Source organism: Aquarana catesbeiana, linkage group LG02 (assembly GCF_042186555.1).
Source record: "Aquarana catesbeiana isolate 2022-GZ linkage group LG02, ASM4218655v1, whole genome shotgun sequence".
Lineage (NCBI taxonomy): Eukaryota > Metazoa > Chordata > Amphibia > Anura > Ranidae > Aquarana > Aquarana catesbeiana.
In genome coordinates this window covers 154872110-154887961 of record NC_133325.1, presented here as the reverse complement: position 1 = coordinate 154887961, position 15852 = coordinate 154872110, and the positions used below count along the sequence as shown (strand labels likewise).

General features: G+C 40.5%; 1 protein-coding gene across 9 annotated transcripts in view; it reads left to right on the top strand.

Annotated features, from left to right (window-relative positions):
• Window positions 1–15852, top strand: part of HDAC7 (histone deacetylase 7) — a 466455-nt gene that overhangs the window by 419160 nt on the left and 31443 nt on the right. For all 9 annotated transcript variants that reach the window (XM_073613657.1, XM_073613659.1, XM_073613658.1 and 6 more), the window contains 4 exons: window positions 1443–1576; window positions 3202–3322; window positions 12947–12996; window positions 15655–15762. In XM_073613657.1, the coding sequence (XP_073469758.1) occupies window positions 1443–1576; window positions 3202–3322; window positions 12947–12996; window positions 15655–15762 (413 nt within the window). The remainder of the gene's footprint in view (window positions 1–1442; window positions 1577–3201; window positions 3323–12946; window positions 12997–15654; window positions 15763–15852) is intronic.

Genomic DNA, 15852 nt, shown 5'->3' with positions numbered 1-15852 from the left:
AAACGCAGCTTTAAAATCACTTTAAAGAGGAACTATACTCACCTTCTGTTCAGCACTGGAACTCCCTGCCTGCTGACATCTTTGGACAGTCTGCTTCCAGGTATCTAACTCTGGCTGTTTTTGTTGGCTGCTCTGAGATGACATCACTCTCTCTCACATACGCAGGATTTCATTCAACTCAACATTGCCAAAATTGTACACTGATTGGTTCATGTGTAGCTTGGTGTACGGTGCAGACAGGCAGGTAGGAAACTTTGATGCAGAAGGGGACATAGTATGTCTCTTCTGCTTTAAAAATCCTGTCTGCAATTTTTTTTTCTACTAAAGCACCACTTTAATGGTAAGATATATGTTTGGATATTCTGTGAATGACACAAGTTTGCTTTTACCACTTACTGTGCATCTGGAAGTTTGAGTGCAGCATTTTTTTTTCTCAACTCAAAACTGTTTGTGCTTGTTTCTGCCATGTCTAACTGGTAAATGGGAATCTAGTGTTTTGTAGAATGAGTTTAGCAGAGGTAAATCTTTGTGGCATACAGTGTGATAGAGGAGATTTATCAAAGAGAGGGCACAGGGTTGATTTACTAAAGCAGAAGATCATGTTCACTTTTTGCATAGCGAATCATTCCTTCACAATGGATTGTTCACTTATATTAGGGATTGTGGTGAAAATTCACTTTGCAAAGAATTTCCAATCACATGCAAGGAAAAGAAAAACATATATTTTTGCTTGCACATGATTGAATGATTCAATCATCACATATTCAAGTAGTTTACTAAGCAAAATGATTCCTTTTCGGTCCCTGTCTCTACATTCTCAGAACTTTGACGTTTTAGACCTGTTTTCACTTTAAAGCAGTGAACATGGTGGGCTTGTGATACTTATGACTAGTAGAGGGGGATTGTTTAAAAAGTAAAAAAACTGCATGCTTATAGCAAACTTCACAAGAAAATGTGTATTGCTCAAGGGGAGTGGCTCATCATAGGCTCCACTGCAAAATCCTGGCTGCTGGACCTGTTTGTTGGCTCATGGGGCTCATGCACATGGGCTTTTGGGACATATAATGTCCTTGTTTTAGTGCCTGGGAGCCACATGTGTTACAAACAGTCACCTGTACAAATGAATTACAAGATGCGACTGTACTTGAGTATATACACCTCCAAGGTGAAACATACATACGTATATGGATGTACAACCCTGGATGCAGCATATCAGAGGTGATCTCAGCTGCTTTGTAACAACCAAGTTTCCTTCTAGTAAATCCGTTTTTGTTTGTTACGCATTGCTTCTCTTCTCTGTTCTAGTGATTCAGTTTGATTGGCTTGCTATATCCCCCCAGTGTATCGATATTTATTTATCTGTCAGTAAAGTTAAAAATCACTGCTGTAATAGCTGAACGATTGGCCGTGGAATATACAGTAAACTTTATTTCCCTCTATAGGAATTGTTTATGACTCTGTGATGTTGAAGCACCAGTGTACCTGTGGAGACAACAGCAACCACCCAGAGCATGCTGGGAGAATCCAAAGCATCTGGTCCCGCTTGCAAGAAAGAGGACTGCGAAATCATTGCGAAGTAAGTTCATCCATCTCATACTTTGGAGGGGTGGGTATATAAATAACGTTTTTCAAATGATTTCATCTGTGAAATGATATACTGACAAACACCCTGATCTTTATTCATTTCCATTCTCTTCTTTACAAGGCTTTGACTTTGCTGAAAGCCAGTATACAAACAACAGAATTGTGCCCATCCACCAGAATACTGGAAGCTCTAAACTGGATGTTTGCAAAGCCTGTTGGTTGTAACTGATGAAGGGTTTAAGAATCTGTTTTGGACTTTTTCAGATTGTAATATTTGTAGTGCTCACATTTAGGCTTCTTAAAATCTGGAATTCTTCATACCTACTATTGCGATTTCCCTACTCTCTCTGATTAATAGTGGTACTATAGAAAGGTGCACTCAGGGCTGTATGCATTTCTGTACCGTTACTGTTCTAGAGTGTCTAAAGCAGCCTTTCCCAACCTAACAATGGATAACCCTTGAAATAACTTTCCAGTCTCAGGGAAAGCCTGCTAATACTCGTATTTACAGCTCACGGTACATTAGTGTGATGGTCAGTGGGAGGAAGGATCCTTACATTTGTGGTCATTGGGATGAATCCCTCCCTTTAAGTAGGATTCCAGCCTAAACCTAACTAGTCTTAAAATTGCCCCCCTCCTCCTCCTAAAACCTTTGCTGACTAACCTATGTAAAAGAGGATGAATATACTGTTTTTAGCTTTCTCCGGTCCAGTCACATGATCCAGCTCCCCTGTGTCAGCCAGTGGCAGCCCCCCGCCAGAACACTCCGATCAGAACTCTCAGCCATTTACTGAGAGTGCTGATCGGGAGCCGGTCTGCTGCTGATTTTCCAGCATGCATGGCCGACAGAAGCTGGCCAAACGTCCGGCCTCTGTCTGACGACTGACATACACACAGGCTGAATGTCAGCTGGTTTTTATTCGGCCCATGTGTATGGGGTTTAACTCTAAACTTGTTCCCAGCCACAGTCTAAGCCTAATCTATCTAGCCCTGTAAAGGAAAAACATCGCTTTACTTGCCTATTTTGAAGCCGCTCCGGTCCGGTGCCCTCTGTGTGCAGAAGAGAACCGACAACGGCTGGGAAATGCCTGAGACTTACTATGGGGCTTCTGTTGTCGGCTGCCTCTCCTACACACTGAAGCCGCCGCTGACAGCTCAGCCTGGGCCTGGACCAAAGCGGCTGCAAAATGGGTAACTATAGCTATTTTTTCTTTACAGGGCTAAATAGAACAGGCTTAGAATGGGAGTGGGCGTAAGTTTAAAGTTAGTTAGGTTTTGCCTTTACTTCCACTTTAACAAGGTTTTAAAAATAACTTTTCTAAGCCTTGTTACAGCACTGAAACAGGCTCACTTAGCAAACAGGCTTGAATTCTCATTCTATTACACTGAGAACAGACATTGCAGTTCAGTGGTTAGCAATGCTGTCCTGCAGCTCTGTTTCCCCCTGGTTCTTTGTCCTTCAATAGGACTACCTTGTATTCTGCCTTTGGCATCAATTGACAATACTGTGAAAAATGAAAAACAGACTTCTGACTTTTGGATTTTGGTCTCGTAGTGTATTATAGAGAGCTTGATCCTACTGCACCATGTAAGGTTGATGCTCTGTGTATTTTGCAGTGCATTCGTGGTAGAAAGGCATCCCTGGAAGAGCTGCAGTCAGTACATACAGAGACACACGTCCTCCTCTATGGCACCAATCCTCACAATAGGCTCAAACTGGACAATCGCAAGCTTGCAGGTATGTGACCCTTTACAAAAATACAGAACTCCGTATGTATGCAAAATCAACAGCTGTTAACATGTCTGACTTTTTTTTTTGTGCACTGGGTGAACATTGAACACATGTCTGGGCTTATACCAGGAAACAAAGTCTGCCTCTGAAAGTGTTCTGTTTTTGTGTGTTCAGACACAAACTATCCATTACCAGCACTACAGAGAATCCTCACTTGTGTATGGCGATCTGATTTGTAATGTAAAACCTTTAGGGTCTAGATACTTATGCACCTTGCAGTAAAGTAGCCCATACATGGAGCATTTTCTTTCCTGCAACCATGAACCTGCACCTCAATTCCCCTATCAAGACAGTCAGTGTTGACAGGGAAACCCTCCCGCCGAGCCATTGTCTGAGAAGACAGTGATTATTGCTAGCAGCTATACCAGCCGCTAACAATAATCGCATGCAAACTCCAGCAGGCTGGTTGTACACAAGTTAAACAATCAAATTGGTACATTCAGCCTGCTCATACATGGTTTGAATCTCAGCCAGTTCCTGCTGAACCGGCCGAGATTTGAACCATCTATGGCTGGCCTGACAATAGAAGATCACATGACCTGACTACAAAACCTAACCTACTACATATATTTGCTATTATTCTGCTTACATGTATACATCTACATAAAACATACAAATTCACCATATAGACAATATAGGAAGCATCTGAAAATGAAATCTGCCCCCTCAGTGCGGACCCCTGAGCATTCATGTCAGGGTAACAGTATTATTATTAATATTATTATAATTATTATTATACAGGATTTATATAGTGCCAACTTTTATATTTGAATAACTTTATGGAACAAGGATTTACACAGTAGAAGATGACCTTCTGTACAACATCACATAGTGTATATACAATGGGGAGAATTGTAATTGCTTGGCTCTTGGAGAGCCAGAAACATTTCTCCATCACACTAGTTAACAAAGCATTTGAGACCTCTCTTCTTAGGTGCAACCTGAGTCTTGTTCAGCAAACCCAACACACTTAACCCCCACATTTAACACTTAAAGTAGAACTACACTTCATCTGAGCACCACAAACCAAGAACACTATTTAATTTGTGTTACATATTCAAAGCAAACTCCCCCATCCATCCATATCTCCATGCGTTATTTTGCTAAGAAATCACTTTGAAAAACGCTCCCTAGCATTTTTGGCCATCGTCTTGAGTAAGGGCAGATGATTCATGTAGCATTTACTTCCTGGAATCCGTCTGCCCTTAGCTCAGGCATGCCGCAGGAGGGTGTGCTTAGCTGAGAAAACCCCTCCTGAAGACTCCTGGAATGTATGAAATAATTTGCCTAGGCCTGGAAACTAGAAAGCAAGTAAAGAACAGTAAACATGATATATTTTTCTATCTATTTACTAATGCTAACAGCATAAGAATTAAGAATAGTCAATGTTGATTGAGAAAGTCAAATTTTGCTTTAAGAGAGGTGATGACACTTTGCCTTATCCTGCTGCCTGTCTGTGAGCTTCCTATGTTTGTTGACGACAATATTCCCATTCAGGGGTTAACACAGTATGGATCAATGCCAGCTATTTATGAAATGCTTTACCATATATAAAAAAAAAGATGTTTTTCCTGCTGTCTGATGCATATATCTTATGACACGTCCACTGTAATATAGTTACTGTCTACTCTGTCTATCGCATCCTCAGCCTATTCAGATCAGATCATGCCACGTTTCTGTAATTATATGGGTTTTAGAGCAATGGTTTTCCAAAAGCTTTAAGAAACTGGCATTTTCAAAGCTTTATCTAGCTTGAGGCCCAGCAGCTGGCCAAACCTAAGAAAGGAGATTGATGTGCACTGATTTGATATTAATTAGTAACTCCTGGAGTACTTGCATGGATGTCTACTGAAGAGTGATTTCTTTAGAAATGTTATTGTACATGATCTTATGATTTGTTGGGTTCCTCTGTATGTTTTGTGACCCTAGAAGTGGGTGCTCAATGCACTGTGATTTGTAAATGGAAAATCACATTGAATTGTATTGGTGACGTAACAGAGAAAATATAAACAGTGCGATCCGGTGGGGAAAAAACAAGGAACTGCATTAATGCAGCCTTATACAAACTGATGACCTGCTGAGAAGAAAAACAAGAGTCAGGCATTCCAGACTGTGGGGAAAGAAAACACTTCTGACAAACAGCTTTGTGCATTGAAGAGGAAGTACTCCCTGTTCTCTCTGGATGTCATAGACTTGAACACACAAAGTGAGGAAACAGTACCTATATAGACCAGAACAAAAATACAAATCATGAACGTGTCACTCTTTATATAGAACTGATTAATTTTATCTGCAGCAAAAAAAAAAAAAAAAAACAAAATAAAAAACAGTTTGCATTAGGCTTGTGGCAGCGTAGAGTTCAGTGTCCCGAACACTGGTATTATTTGCTATGCCTGTACTAATACACTAATTGGACAAATATGGGTAGAAAGCTACAAATCTACCAGAATGTTTTTGGACTGTGGGGAGAAAGCACAGCACCTGCAGAAAATCTATACAAACCGAGTGTGGGAATCCAGAACACCTGCACTGCAAGGCAGAAATGCTAACCGCCTATTACATCCATATAAAACACTGCAGGTTCACTGGAAATGTCTCTAACATGGGACTGGTCATTACAGTGCCTAATAACTAACATAATACAAATGGTATTGGTAAGCAGAAATAATTGGTAATGTCTCACAAGTCAGCTGATTCCCGGGGAATGGTCTACTGTTATGGTGGCTCCAGGCTGGATCTTTTGATACTAACAAAGTCTAATGCCGGCCATACGTGGAGCAAATTTCTGCAACCCATGGAAATTGAGATGCAGGAATCCCTCCTGCCGGGCCATTGTCTTCTCTCGGCAGGGAAATCCCTGCTGCTAGTGATAATCGCAAGAGAATCCAGCAGGCTGGTTGTATCTAAGTTGATCAACCGACCAACTTAGTACATTTAGCCTGACAATTAACGGTTCGAAACTCGACTGGTTCCTGCTGAACTGGCCGAGATTTGAACCGTGTATGGCTGGTCTAACATAATGCAGGGTGATCTACCTGCCTGTGTGTCTGTTAATCTAAACTATTTGTCTTCTAATCTGAAGACTGATTTCTGATTGTTGTCAGTGTTTAATACATGCAGCTCTCATTTCACTGTGGGCATCCAACTGTTGCTAAAGCCGGCTGTAGATGGTTCCAGTCTCAGCCGGTTTAGCAGGAAATTGACGAGATTCGAAGCATGTATAGGCAGGCAAAATGTACTCAAATTAATCGATCGATCAACTTGGGTACAACCAGCCTGCTGGATTTTACATGCGATTATTGCTAGTGGCTGTTATAGTCGCTAGCAATAGGCACTGTGTTCTCCCAATGGGGACAGCTTTCACTTTCTGCAACCCATGGTTGCAGGAAAGAAATGTGCTCCGTCTATGGCCAGCCTTACTTTTCTTCTTGAGGAAACGCAGTTAAAAAAAAGACATTTTTGCCTACTGCTGCAGTGATATAACCTAATTTTAAAGAAGAATGTCCCACATCGTGCAGGATGATGGTTCCTGTAGAAATCCTTTTTCCAGCGACACCCAACCCTGAACTTCTGTCACTAGGGGATTAATAGCTTCAGTTCTAACATTCTAATGCACTTCAGAATCTCCTGACTGCACTTTTGTCTGTGGAGGAGAGGGTGGGCTGTCATTGGGAGTTTCTGAAATGTACTGCTGTTGTAAACCTGAAGCTTTTAACACCAGTAGTTAAAAGTTATGTAGAGGAGCAGACATCCACTGGACAGGAGATTTCCACCAGAACCATCAGCTTGCAGGACGTGGGGCGTTACAGGTTAGTTATGTGACTACAGCAGTAGGTGAAAAAAATGAACTAAACTAGCTTTAAAGCCGTCCATACATGGGTCGAATTCCGAAATTTTCTTTTAGAAAATCGTAACTCCGATTTTTGGTTTGAATTTCGCACCATTAGTGAGCTGCAGCCACGGCCGATTTTCGTACGATCATTGAATTATTTAAGTGATCGGGAATGTTGGAAATTTTTGAAAAACCAACAAATTTCTTATCAGTGATGGGGGAATTGTGCGAGAAATATAAGAGAAAATAAATGCCCATGAGCTGTGCCCTGGAAAGAAAAGAAGATTCCCGGGCACAAAATGTATTTTCTGTAGCAACATGAGGTGAAATTGAAGGCTTGGTTGGTTGAATTTCGATATCAGTGGTGGCACCATCGAATTACAAAACACACAAAATTTTGGATTTTTAAAAGAAAATTTGTTTGGAATGTATGGCCTGCATAAATCTACCTTAAAAACAAACAGTTGAGAAAGGATAGTTGGAAATTGACTGGATGCAGCCAAACACAGACCTTTTTTGACAAACGAAATGCCAGGTCATTAAATAAACCTATTGATTTAGAATATTCCACGTTGTCCAAGGTAATTTGCTTCTTAACTCTGAACAACTTGGGGTTATAAGAAATACCATTTTGGAGCAATGTTGACAAGTCCCTACTTTTTATCAGCCCTGATAAAGTTTAGATCACACCTCATTACTACAGTACTAAGCACAGCAAAGGGTTATTGCACTGGGCAACATGTAAATCTAGGCCAGGGCAACCGTTCAGGACTCCAGGATTCTGTTTCAGTTGTTTCTTAGTGACAGCTTCCCTAAACGCAGTACAAACACATCAATCCGTTTTAGATCACCAGAGAAAAAAAAATAAAGTAACTGCCAGCCATTGCTGCCCTTCTCTGGAATGCTGGACATGAGGAATGGTACGAGAGAAGGATCTCATTAATAGTTTATCTTGGAATGTCCCGCTTGTTGAGCTTGAATTACATTTGCTTGTGTTCTGCTGCCCTCGTGTGGGCGCATACAGCTGTCTAGATTACATGTAGTAAGACTTCATTTCCACATAATCATGCTAAGCTCATCAACATGCATCACAGTACTGTATAAAGAAGAAGCCTCTTCCAAATATCCATTGCCAAGGCTCAGAAATCTGCTTTTACTGGCCGTACAATTTTGAATGTACACAGACCATTTTATATCAGAATAAACGTAATTTACAATAGCTGCCTCTTCCTGAGATCTTTGCTAGAATGCAGCGTTCTTTAAGGCTATGTTCACCATTAGAACATATGTTACATGCTACACCCCTATTTAGGGTGTAACATGTTCCAGCACCCCCTAAGCCTCCCCACTTCCCGTGACAGTGGGCCGGGGTTCTTTTCCCTCACAGCCGCTGTCACCCCTAAAATTGGTGCTTTGCCTGCACAGTCCTTTCTTCCACCACAGCAGACGGCTTGTAGTTCTCAATGGACTATGAATACGATGAGCAGCGTGCTTCCTTCCTTTTTAACTGAAAGCCTATACGGAGGTATGGTCAGAAAGCTGGAGGGAGAGTGTGCAGGAGCCAGACTTTGCACCCACAATCCACTGTAGGTAAAAATTATTAATGAACATTTTTTTTCTCTGCAAAATTATGTGCATTATTATTTTTTCTGAACTTAGCTTTAAAAGTATAGGGCACCTGGGAAGGTTTGGCCACCTTTTTTAGCCAACGGTTATCTCTTTAAACAGTCTTGGGCTGGCTATTTACACTTATGAGGATTTCTACTTTAATATTGTGAATAGTATTTCTGTATCAAGAAATCTGCAAATTTGTAGCTTTTGTTTGCTGTGATTACTGTGTGCATTAACAGTAGAGATAAAGTATGTTCAGCTTGTGGGCAAATAAGGTTGGCACTAAGATAACTGTAGTTATTTCATTCTTTGACACGCTTCAGTTGTTTCCACCAATTTTTTTACTCATTAAAAAATAACAAGGTACACAGTGAATTGGTTTTAGCTGGCCATACATTATACAATTTTCTTATTCGATTTCCTATAGATTTACCTTCAGCTATGTGGTGCAAGGGCCTGCCTAATTGCATACAAATTGAAAGTGTTTAGGTTTTACCTTGATATATTTGGTTTTGGTAAATCTAAAGGGAAATTGTATAATGTAATTGGTCGGCGCCGTCACATGGGTGGTGCCGACCAATCAGAACCCCCGTAGCCCGTCCTGTCAGCGGGGAAGAAGAAGAAGAATGAAAGCCGGGGATTTCTAAGCCCCGGACCTGTGAGGCGGCTATAGCAAGGCTCAGAATGGGAGATCGCCGTGCTCCAGGTCAGCGGGACTGGGTGGGGTGAGGAGGCTGTCCTGTGTAAGTTCACCTTAAAGATTTTTCTGTAAAGGTGAACTTGCACTTTAAGCTAATTTAACCTAATTCCCCCCACCAGCACCACCAGCCTGGTGCACACTTACCTCCCTGTAGACACAACAGCCTTTCTAGGTCTTCATTCTGGGTGCAGAGGTCTCCTCCCACTGTAGATGTGCCTGCTATAGCACCATTACTTGTCATGGCATAGTAATCACATACTAGCATCTGGCCAGCACCAAAGGATATTTCTGCATCCAGTATGTAAACACCTTGGAGGTTGCCACTGCGCTAAAGAGGGTGGGGTCAGGGGTTCTACGATTAGGCCCTGAAAAGGACGAAACGCATCTGAGGAGTTCTCTACAGGTGGAGAACAGGAGCTGAAGCCATGTTTTACCCATCTTATGCACATTATGCAACGGGGAGTCAGTGTCTGTGTGCAGACGGCCACCAATTTGTTGAAGTCTATTGCAGCCTGACAAACAGATTCTGTCTGTCTTGCACCAGTCCATTCACCTGCTGATCTGATTGACACAGGTTTGGGAGGTGTTTATACTATTTTTATTACTTTGGAGTGGGGTTATAGCAAAAGTGTAATTTCCCTTAAATCCTTTGTCCACTGAATAGACTGTTGTATTTGTATTTGAATATATGTCCACCTTGATCTGTTCTTACAAAACCAACAGGCCACTCATGTCCTTTGAGGAAATTCTCCTACAGGATATTCCTCCTACATATATCCCATCTCTCCTCCATGGCATGCTCCAGAATGACAAAAATATCATAGGAATCATTAGGAACTATTGCAGAAAAGGAAGCAGGAGCTGGGCATGTCACTGGGGGAGAAAAAAACGAAATCATACTCCAGCAGAGAGACTTGCTTTTACCTCTAAAAATTAGCCAAACAGAATTTACTCTATTCAGTACCGGACACAGACTGGTGGAATTGGCCTACTCTTTCAAAGTCCTTTGACAGATTCTTAAAATTTACCATATAATATGGAGGCAGTGCAACAACCAAACTGACCATTTATTATCCCAGATTCTGTCCACAACACTGGGGGGTTACTGTGGTCCCCGCTGTTGAGTAGGTGTGTGAAATAAATGAAATCAGGAGTATGGAGGAATGACTCACCTTAGGCATTAACTTTCTCATATGAACCCCTGAATTCTGCCAACAGCCTAGAATACATACTTCACCCTAACTCTTCTGTACTTACATCATATCAATTTATTATTCTCTCAGAGAAACCTATAAAACTCCCCCCCCCCTTGTCTCTCTCACTTTCTGTCTTTTCTTATCACCAGGATGATGATAAACATTTAGGATTTATGGTTGTGTGCACCTTTATTTCATCCTGACATACATGTGTTTCTGAACATTCCGCTTTTTATTTATATGTTGTTGCTTGTGATTCATCTCTAAATGCTGATTCGAAAAGGTATAAAATAGATGAAATCTTCTTGTCCCGACATACTAATATAGGAAAAAGTATAGAGCTTTGAGTGAGGATTGTGCTCTGTTTATTTTTTGGTCCCCATGTTTAGTAGCTACAGTGTGCGTTCTGTTTGTACACTTTTTAAGCTGGTATTGTAAAGGCCAACTGAACATCATTGCCATTTTTTCTTTCACTCCAGCTATTCTGGAACTGCAAAGCCCATGGGGCATTGCAAAACCTGTGGCAGCCACAGGCATGATGGAATTTGTAGTTTCACCACAGCTGGGGTGTTAAGGTTGTCTATCCCTTCTATAATATATGTGCTTATGAAGCAAAAATATCTGTTTCCATGTATAAATATATTTACCCATCTCACATGCACTACTGCTATCATTTTAAATGCCAGGTAGCAAACTGCTGGAGTCATTGGCCCCTGTAATGTAACCACCCTGGCGGTATGATTATGCCAGATTTTTGCGTCTCAAAGCGGTACAATGTTTTGCATAGAAATTTGGCGTTTTATATTGTAGGCCTGTAATTCTTAGTAATAACACACTTAAATCACACACTTGGATGTTTATGTAAAGCAACATATCCTGTTTCTGCATTTAGTGCACTTCCATTGATCTGCATTTTTTTTTTAAAACGGCGTTCCACCCTAATTTGCATGCATGTCCGCATGGATAGTGACATTTATGTTTCAAATATATAGTACCTTTCTTGGTAAAAAAGCTCCACTTCCGTCCAAAACTCGTTGCAGCGACGTACGTCATATCCTTTTTTGCATTGGCTCCTGGGATACCAGTGTAATCAATCCCAGAAGTCACTGGGCATCCTCCACGGCTAGCATTGCGTTATTTCTAAACCAGAAATGAAGCGATGCTAGGCTTCATTGCTATGGCCGTGGTAAAGTCCCACTGCACATGTGTGAGATCGGGAGGTGCTTGCTGGGTAGCCAGCAGAACCTTATCCTGGAAGAGACTCCTAGTGGGCTTCAGATGCCCACACTCTGGATGGACACTTGCTGGATCAGGAGGGTACAGTGAGTACCAATACTTTTAATAACACCGAAAACGTTTTCAGATGTGGCATATGCCGATTTGTAAAACATAATTGTGGACTATCACAGGGGGTGATTAAAAAAAAAAAAAAAACAGGCTGGAAATCCGCTTTAAGTTTCAAGCTGCAGCACTGCATCTTAAAACACAAACTTTAAAAAGGAAACCACTAAACGTTTGAAGTAAGACATTTCTTAGATTTCTCTTTTACTGGTGTTGTTTTATTGTTTTAGCAAGAATGGTTTTCATATTTAAAAGCAGCTAAATGGTGCCATATTTAAAGGCTAAGGCCAGGGGAAAAATAATAAAAACAAGTTTTTGCAGAAAAAAAATAATGCATTTATTATTTTTTCCTACAGGAGCCTGCAAAGTATTTCACCTACAATATATTGATCGTAAGTGCAATGTCAAGCTCCTGTACACTCTCCTTCCAGCCTTCTGCCTGTGCCTTTGTACGGGCTTTCAGGTATAAAGCTGAAGGAAAAGTAAATGGACTACAGGTGTGCTGATCGGTGCAGTAATAGTCCACTGAAAACTACACGCCACCTGCCATGGTGGCAGGCAGAACTTGTAGTTTATTCATTCACAGATTCCTAGGGGGGAGATGCTGGAGCATGTTATATGGTACACCCTAAATACAGGTGTAATATGTAACATGTTGTAAAGGTGAACTTAACCTTTAACACCACAAGTCTTGGTTGCATACATTTGCAAATATATGTGGAAGCTGCATTAGGGCACCTCTGAAATTTGAAATCCATATCTAGCCAATGAGAACACCAACAATAGAACTTTTATAAGCTTCAAATAATTGCTTGGCAACTGCCACATTTCTCCAAATTTTCTGTCATTTTGTATTTCAGGCCAATGATAATTTTATTTTTGTCTCTTAGGAATTCTTGCTCAGAGGATGTTTGTTATGCTGCCGTGTGGAGGACTTGGGGTAAGCCTCTCTAAAGATCTTAAGAATGTTTTCCTATGATTCAGTATATATTTGATAAACCTTGTTTAATTAAGATATAGACACAGTAAGATTCCTCCCCCGTTGTAGAGGTGTGTTAGATGTTTTGGGAATATGTTCTACCTTTGGCAAGTTATAGCAGAAGAAAAGCTGCTGGAGCAATGAAAACTTAAAGGTGTTTTTGTTAGCTTCCAGTTCTAGCCATGCTTTAATTTGTTCTACAGGCAATAACTTTTATTTAATAAATTTAAAAATTTTATAAAAAATAAAATGTATTTAATTTAATAGAAAGGGTGAGATTTAACCCATAGTAATCTGTAACCGTTTGTCATTAGTTTGGGAATAGCTGATATTTGATTGGTCACTTGTTGCTCCTACACATATTTACATCACATCTGTACCATATGCACTCGGGCTTATAGCATGATCTTTTGCTTTTTTCTTATTTGTTATTTCACCATATATTTCTCTCAGATGGAGTAACACCTATATATCTCAAAGTATGTGCTGACAGTGGGACACTTTGAAGTCAATCTCTTCAAGATTGCACCTCTTTATAGAGACAGTAGGAATGTATGTTCCCAACTGTCCCCTTTGATAGTCTCCCAGCCATAATGGTACATTAGAAGTCGTGTTCCTTATCCTTCAGGGAAATATGGGAGTCTTTCATCTAACACATGGAATATGTGAAAACACATTCTTTTACTCTTAACTGTTAAGCAGACTAAGAGCATTTAAAGGATATTTAAAGCCAAAACGTTTTTCCAATTTTGGATAAAGTAGGTGAAGGCTAAAACCAATTGTTTGCTTGTTTTTTTTTTTTTTTTTGTGTTTTTTTTTTTTATTGCCATCTCTGTCTAATTAGGGAGATTTTACCTTACTTCCTGTTGTGTAGACTCAACAGGAAGCAAGATATCTTTCTAATGTAAGGGAAATCTCCTCTTAGACAGTTGTCATGGAAACAAGCATTCCCATTAGAAGTTATCTCCTCTAATCCTGCGCTGGTGGCAACGTTCAAATTTTGTATTTTTTACTAACTTTCATTCCTGGTGACATTGATAATCAAGACATTTAGACAGGGTAAAACTCTGTAATGGCGACACACAGACATAAAAAGCTGACTGTGTCAATCTCACCAATCTATCAACATCCAAAAAACATCTTGCCTTTAGTTATATTTTAAATATGATTCTGTCAGTATATCCGTGTAATTGGCATTCTAACTCATCACTATGCATCATAGACTCTATGGCGAGGTGCATTGACTTCTGCGAGGACCCTGATCAGATAAACTGACTTGTCCCCATAACTGAGTCCCGTGAGTGATTCACCCAAAGTTGAGCCTTGTGCCAGCTAAACCTCAGGGGATGATTGAGTTAAGGCCTCACACATGGCTTTGATTAGTCCAGAATCCCCCAGGTTTTTCCGTGTCTCCTTTGTTATTTCCCTGGCGCTGACGCGACTCTGATGAAAACAAGATGTTTCACGGGAAATGAAAGAAGAAGAAGAAGAAAAAAAAGATAAAATAAATTCCTTTCCAGTGCGTTTATTCCTAAAAACAAACCATAATTGAGATCAGAGGCACGGGCAGGCACTGGCTTTCGGGCTGCTGCCTCACCCAAAATCATTAAGCGCTTTATCCATAAGCACTTGAAGATCTGGCTCTGAGTATCCTCCGGTAATACAGTCAGTCACTCTAGTGTTGGGTTACCAACTGGCATTTGGAAAATACATTTCTAATGACACAGTATGTCGACCAAGAACTTAGTCAACAAGAGAATGATAAAAAATGAATTGTTTGACACAATTGTAATATGATCTTTGCTATTATGATTTGATGTTCCCTTATTCCATAATTTCTCCCAGTGGTGCATATGGTACAATTGTGCTTATCTTCTAAAATGGTGTTAAATGACTCTTTGGTGTATAACCTTAAGCAGTAATTGGCTGCTATTAAAAGTTGCTTGGATGCAACTGTGGACTCAATCCCTGGAATTCATAAAGACTGGCTCAAACAGATTTGACAAAAGTGTGTCTCATGCATTCTAAAAGCGGCGAATAATGCGTAAAATTCATATACCTGTTACAATGTGACACAATGTAAAATAGGCGCATTTTAGAACTACCTGAATTTGGTGCACGAGTTGATGTCAGAACCAAAAGTGTTGCAAATGCTTCATGAATTTTGCGCAATACAGGGAACTTCCCTTTTTGGGAGAAGTCTCTCTTTAAGGTTCCTAGTCGCTCCTGTGCCTGCAATCTCAAATCTGTATATCTGCATTGTGAAACTATGGATCTGCTGTTTCCAAATGCCAGTCTCAGGAGATTTGGAAAAAAATTGGTGATGTCACTACTGTTCTGCTCACTGTTCACCTTGCTGCAGTATCTGACATGGGGAAGCAAGGCTCTGCCTCTACCAGGTGGCTGCTTCTGCTCCGAGACACAGTGCAGAACGTGCATGTTAGATCATTAGTAGGTAAAAGATTAGTAGCAGAGAGACAACAGGCAATACTGATGACTAGTCATTTACCCTCTGCCTACCTTTTCTGTGCACAACTTCCAGAGTTAATTTCCTCTTTAATTATTATTTTTTTTTTAAATAATAGATACTTAATTTCTTGACACTCTTTTTACCTGCAGGTGGACAGTGACACTATCTGGAATGAGCTCCATTCTTCAAATGCTGCTCGCTGGGCTGCCGGAAGCGTGATTGAACTGGCATTTAAAGTTGTAACACAAGAATTAAAGGTATGCGGTTTAAAAGTATTTTTTGTGGCAACTGTAACTGGAGCTTCTCTGTGACCTCCTGAAAACAATTTCTTTTTTCCCTGCCATGGT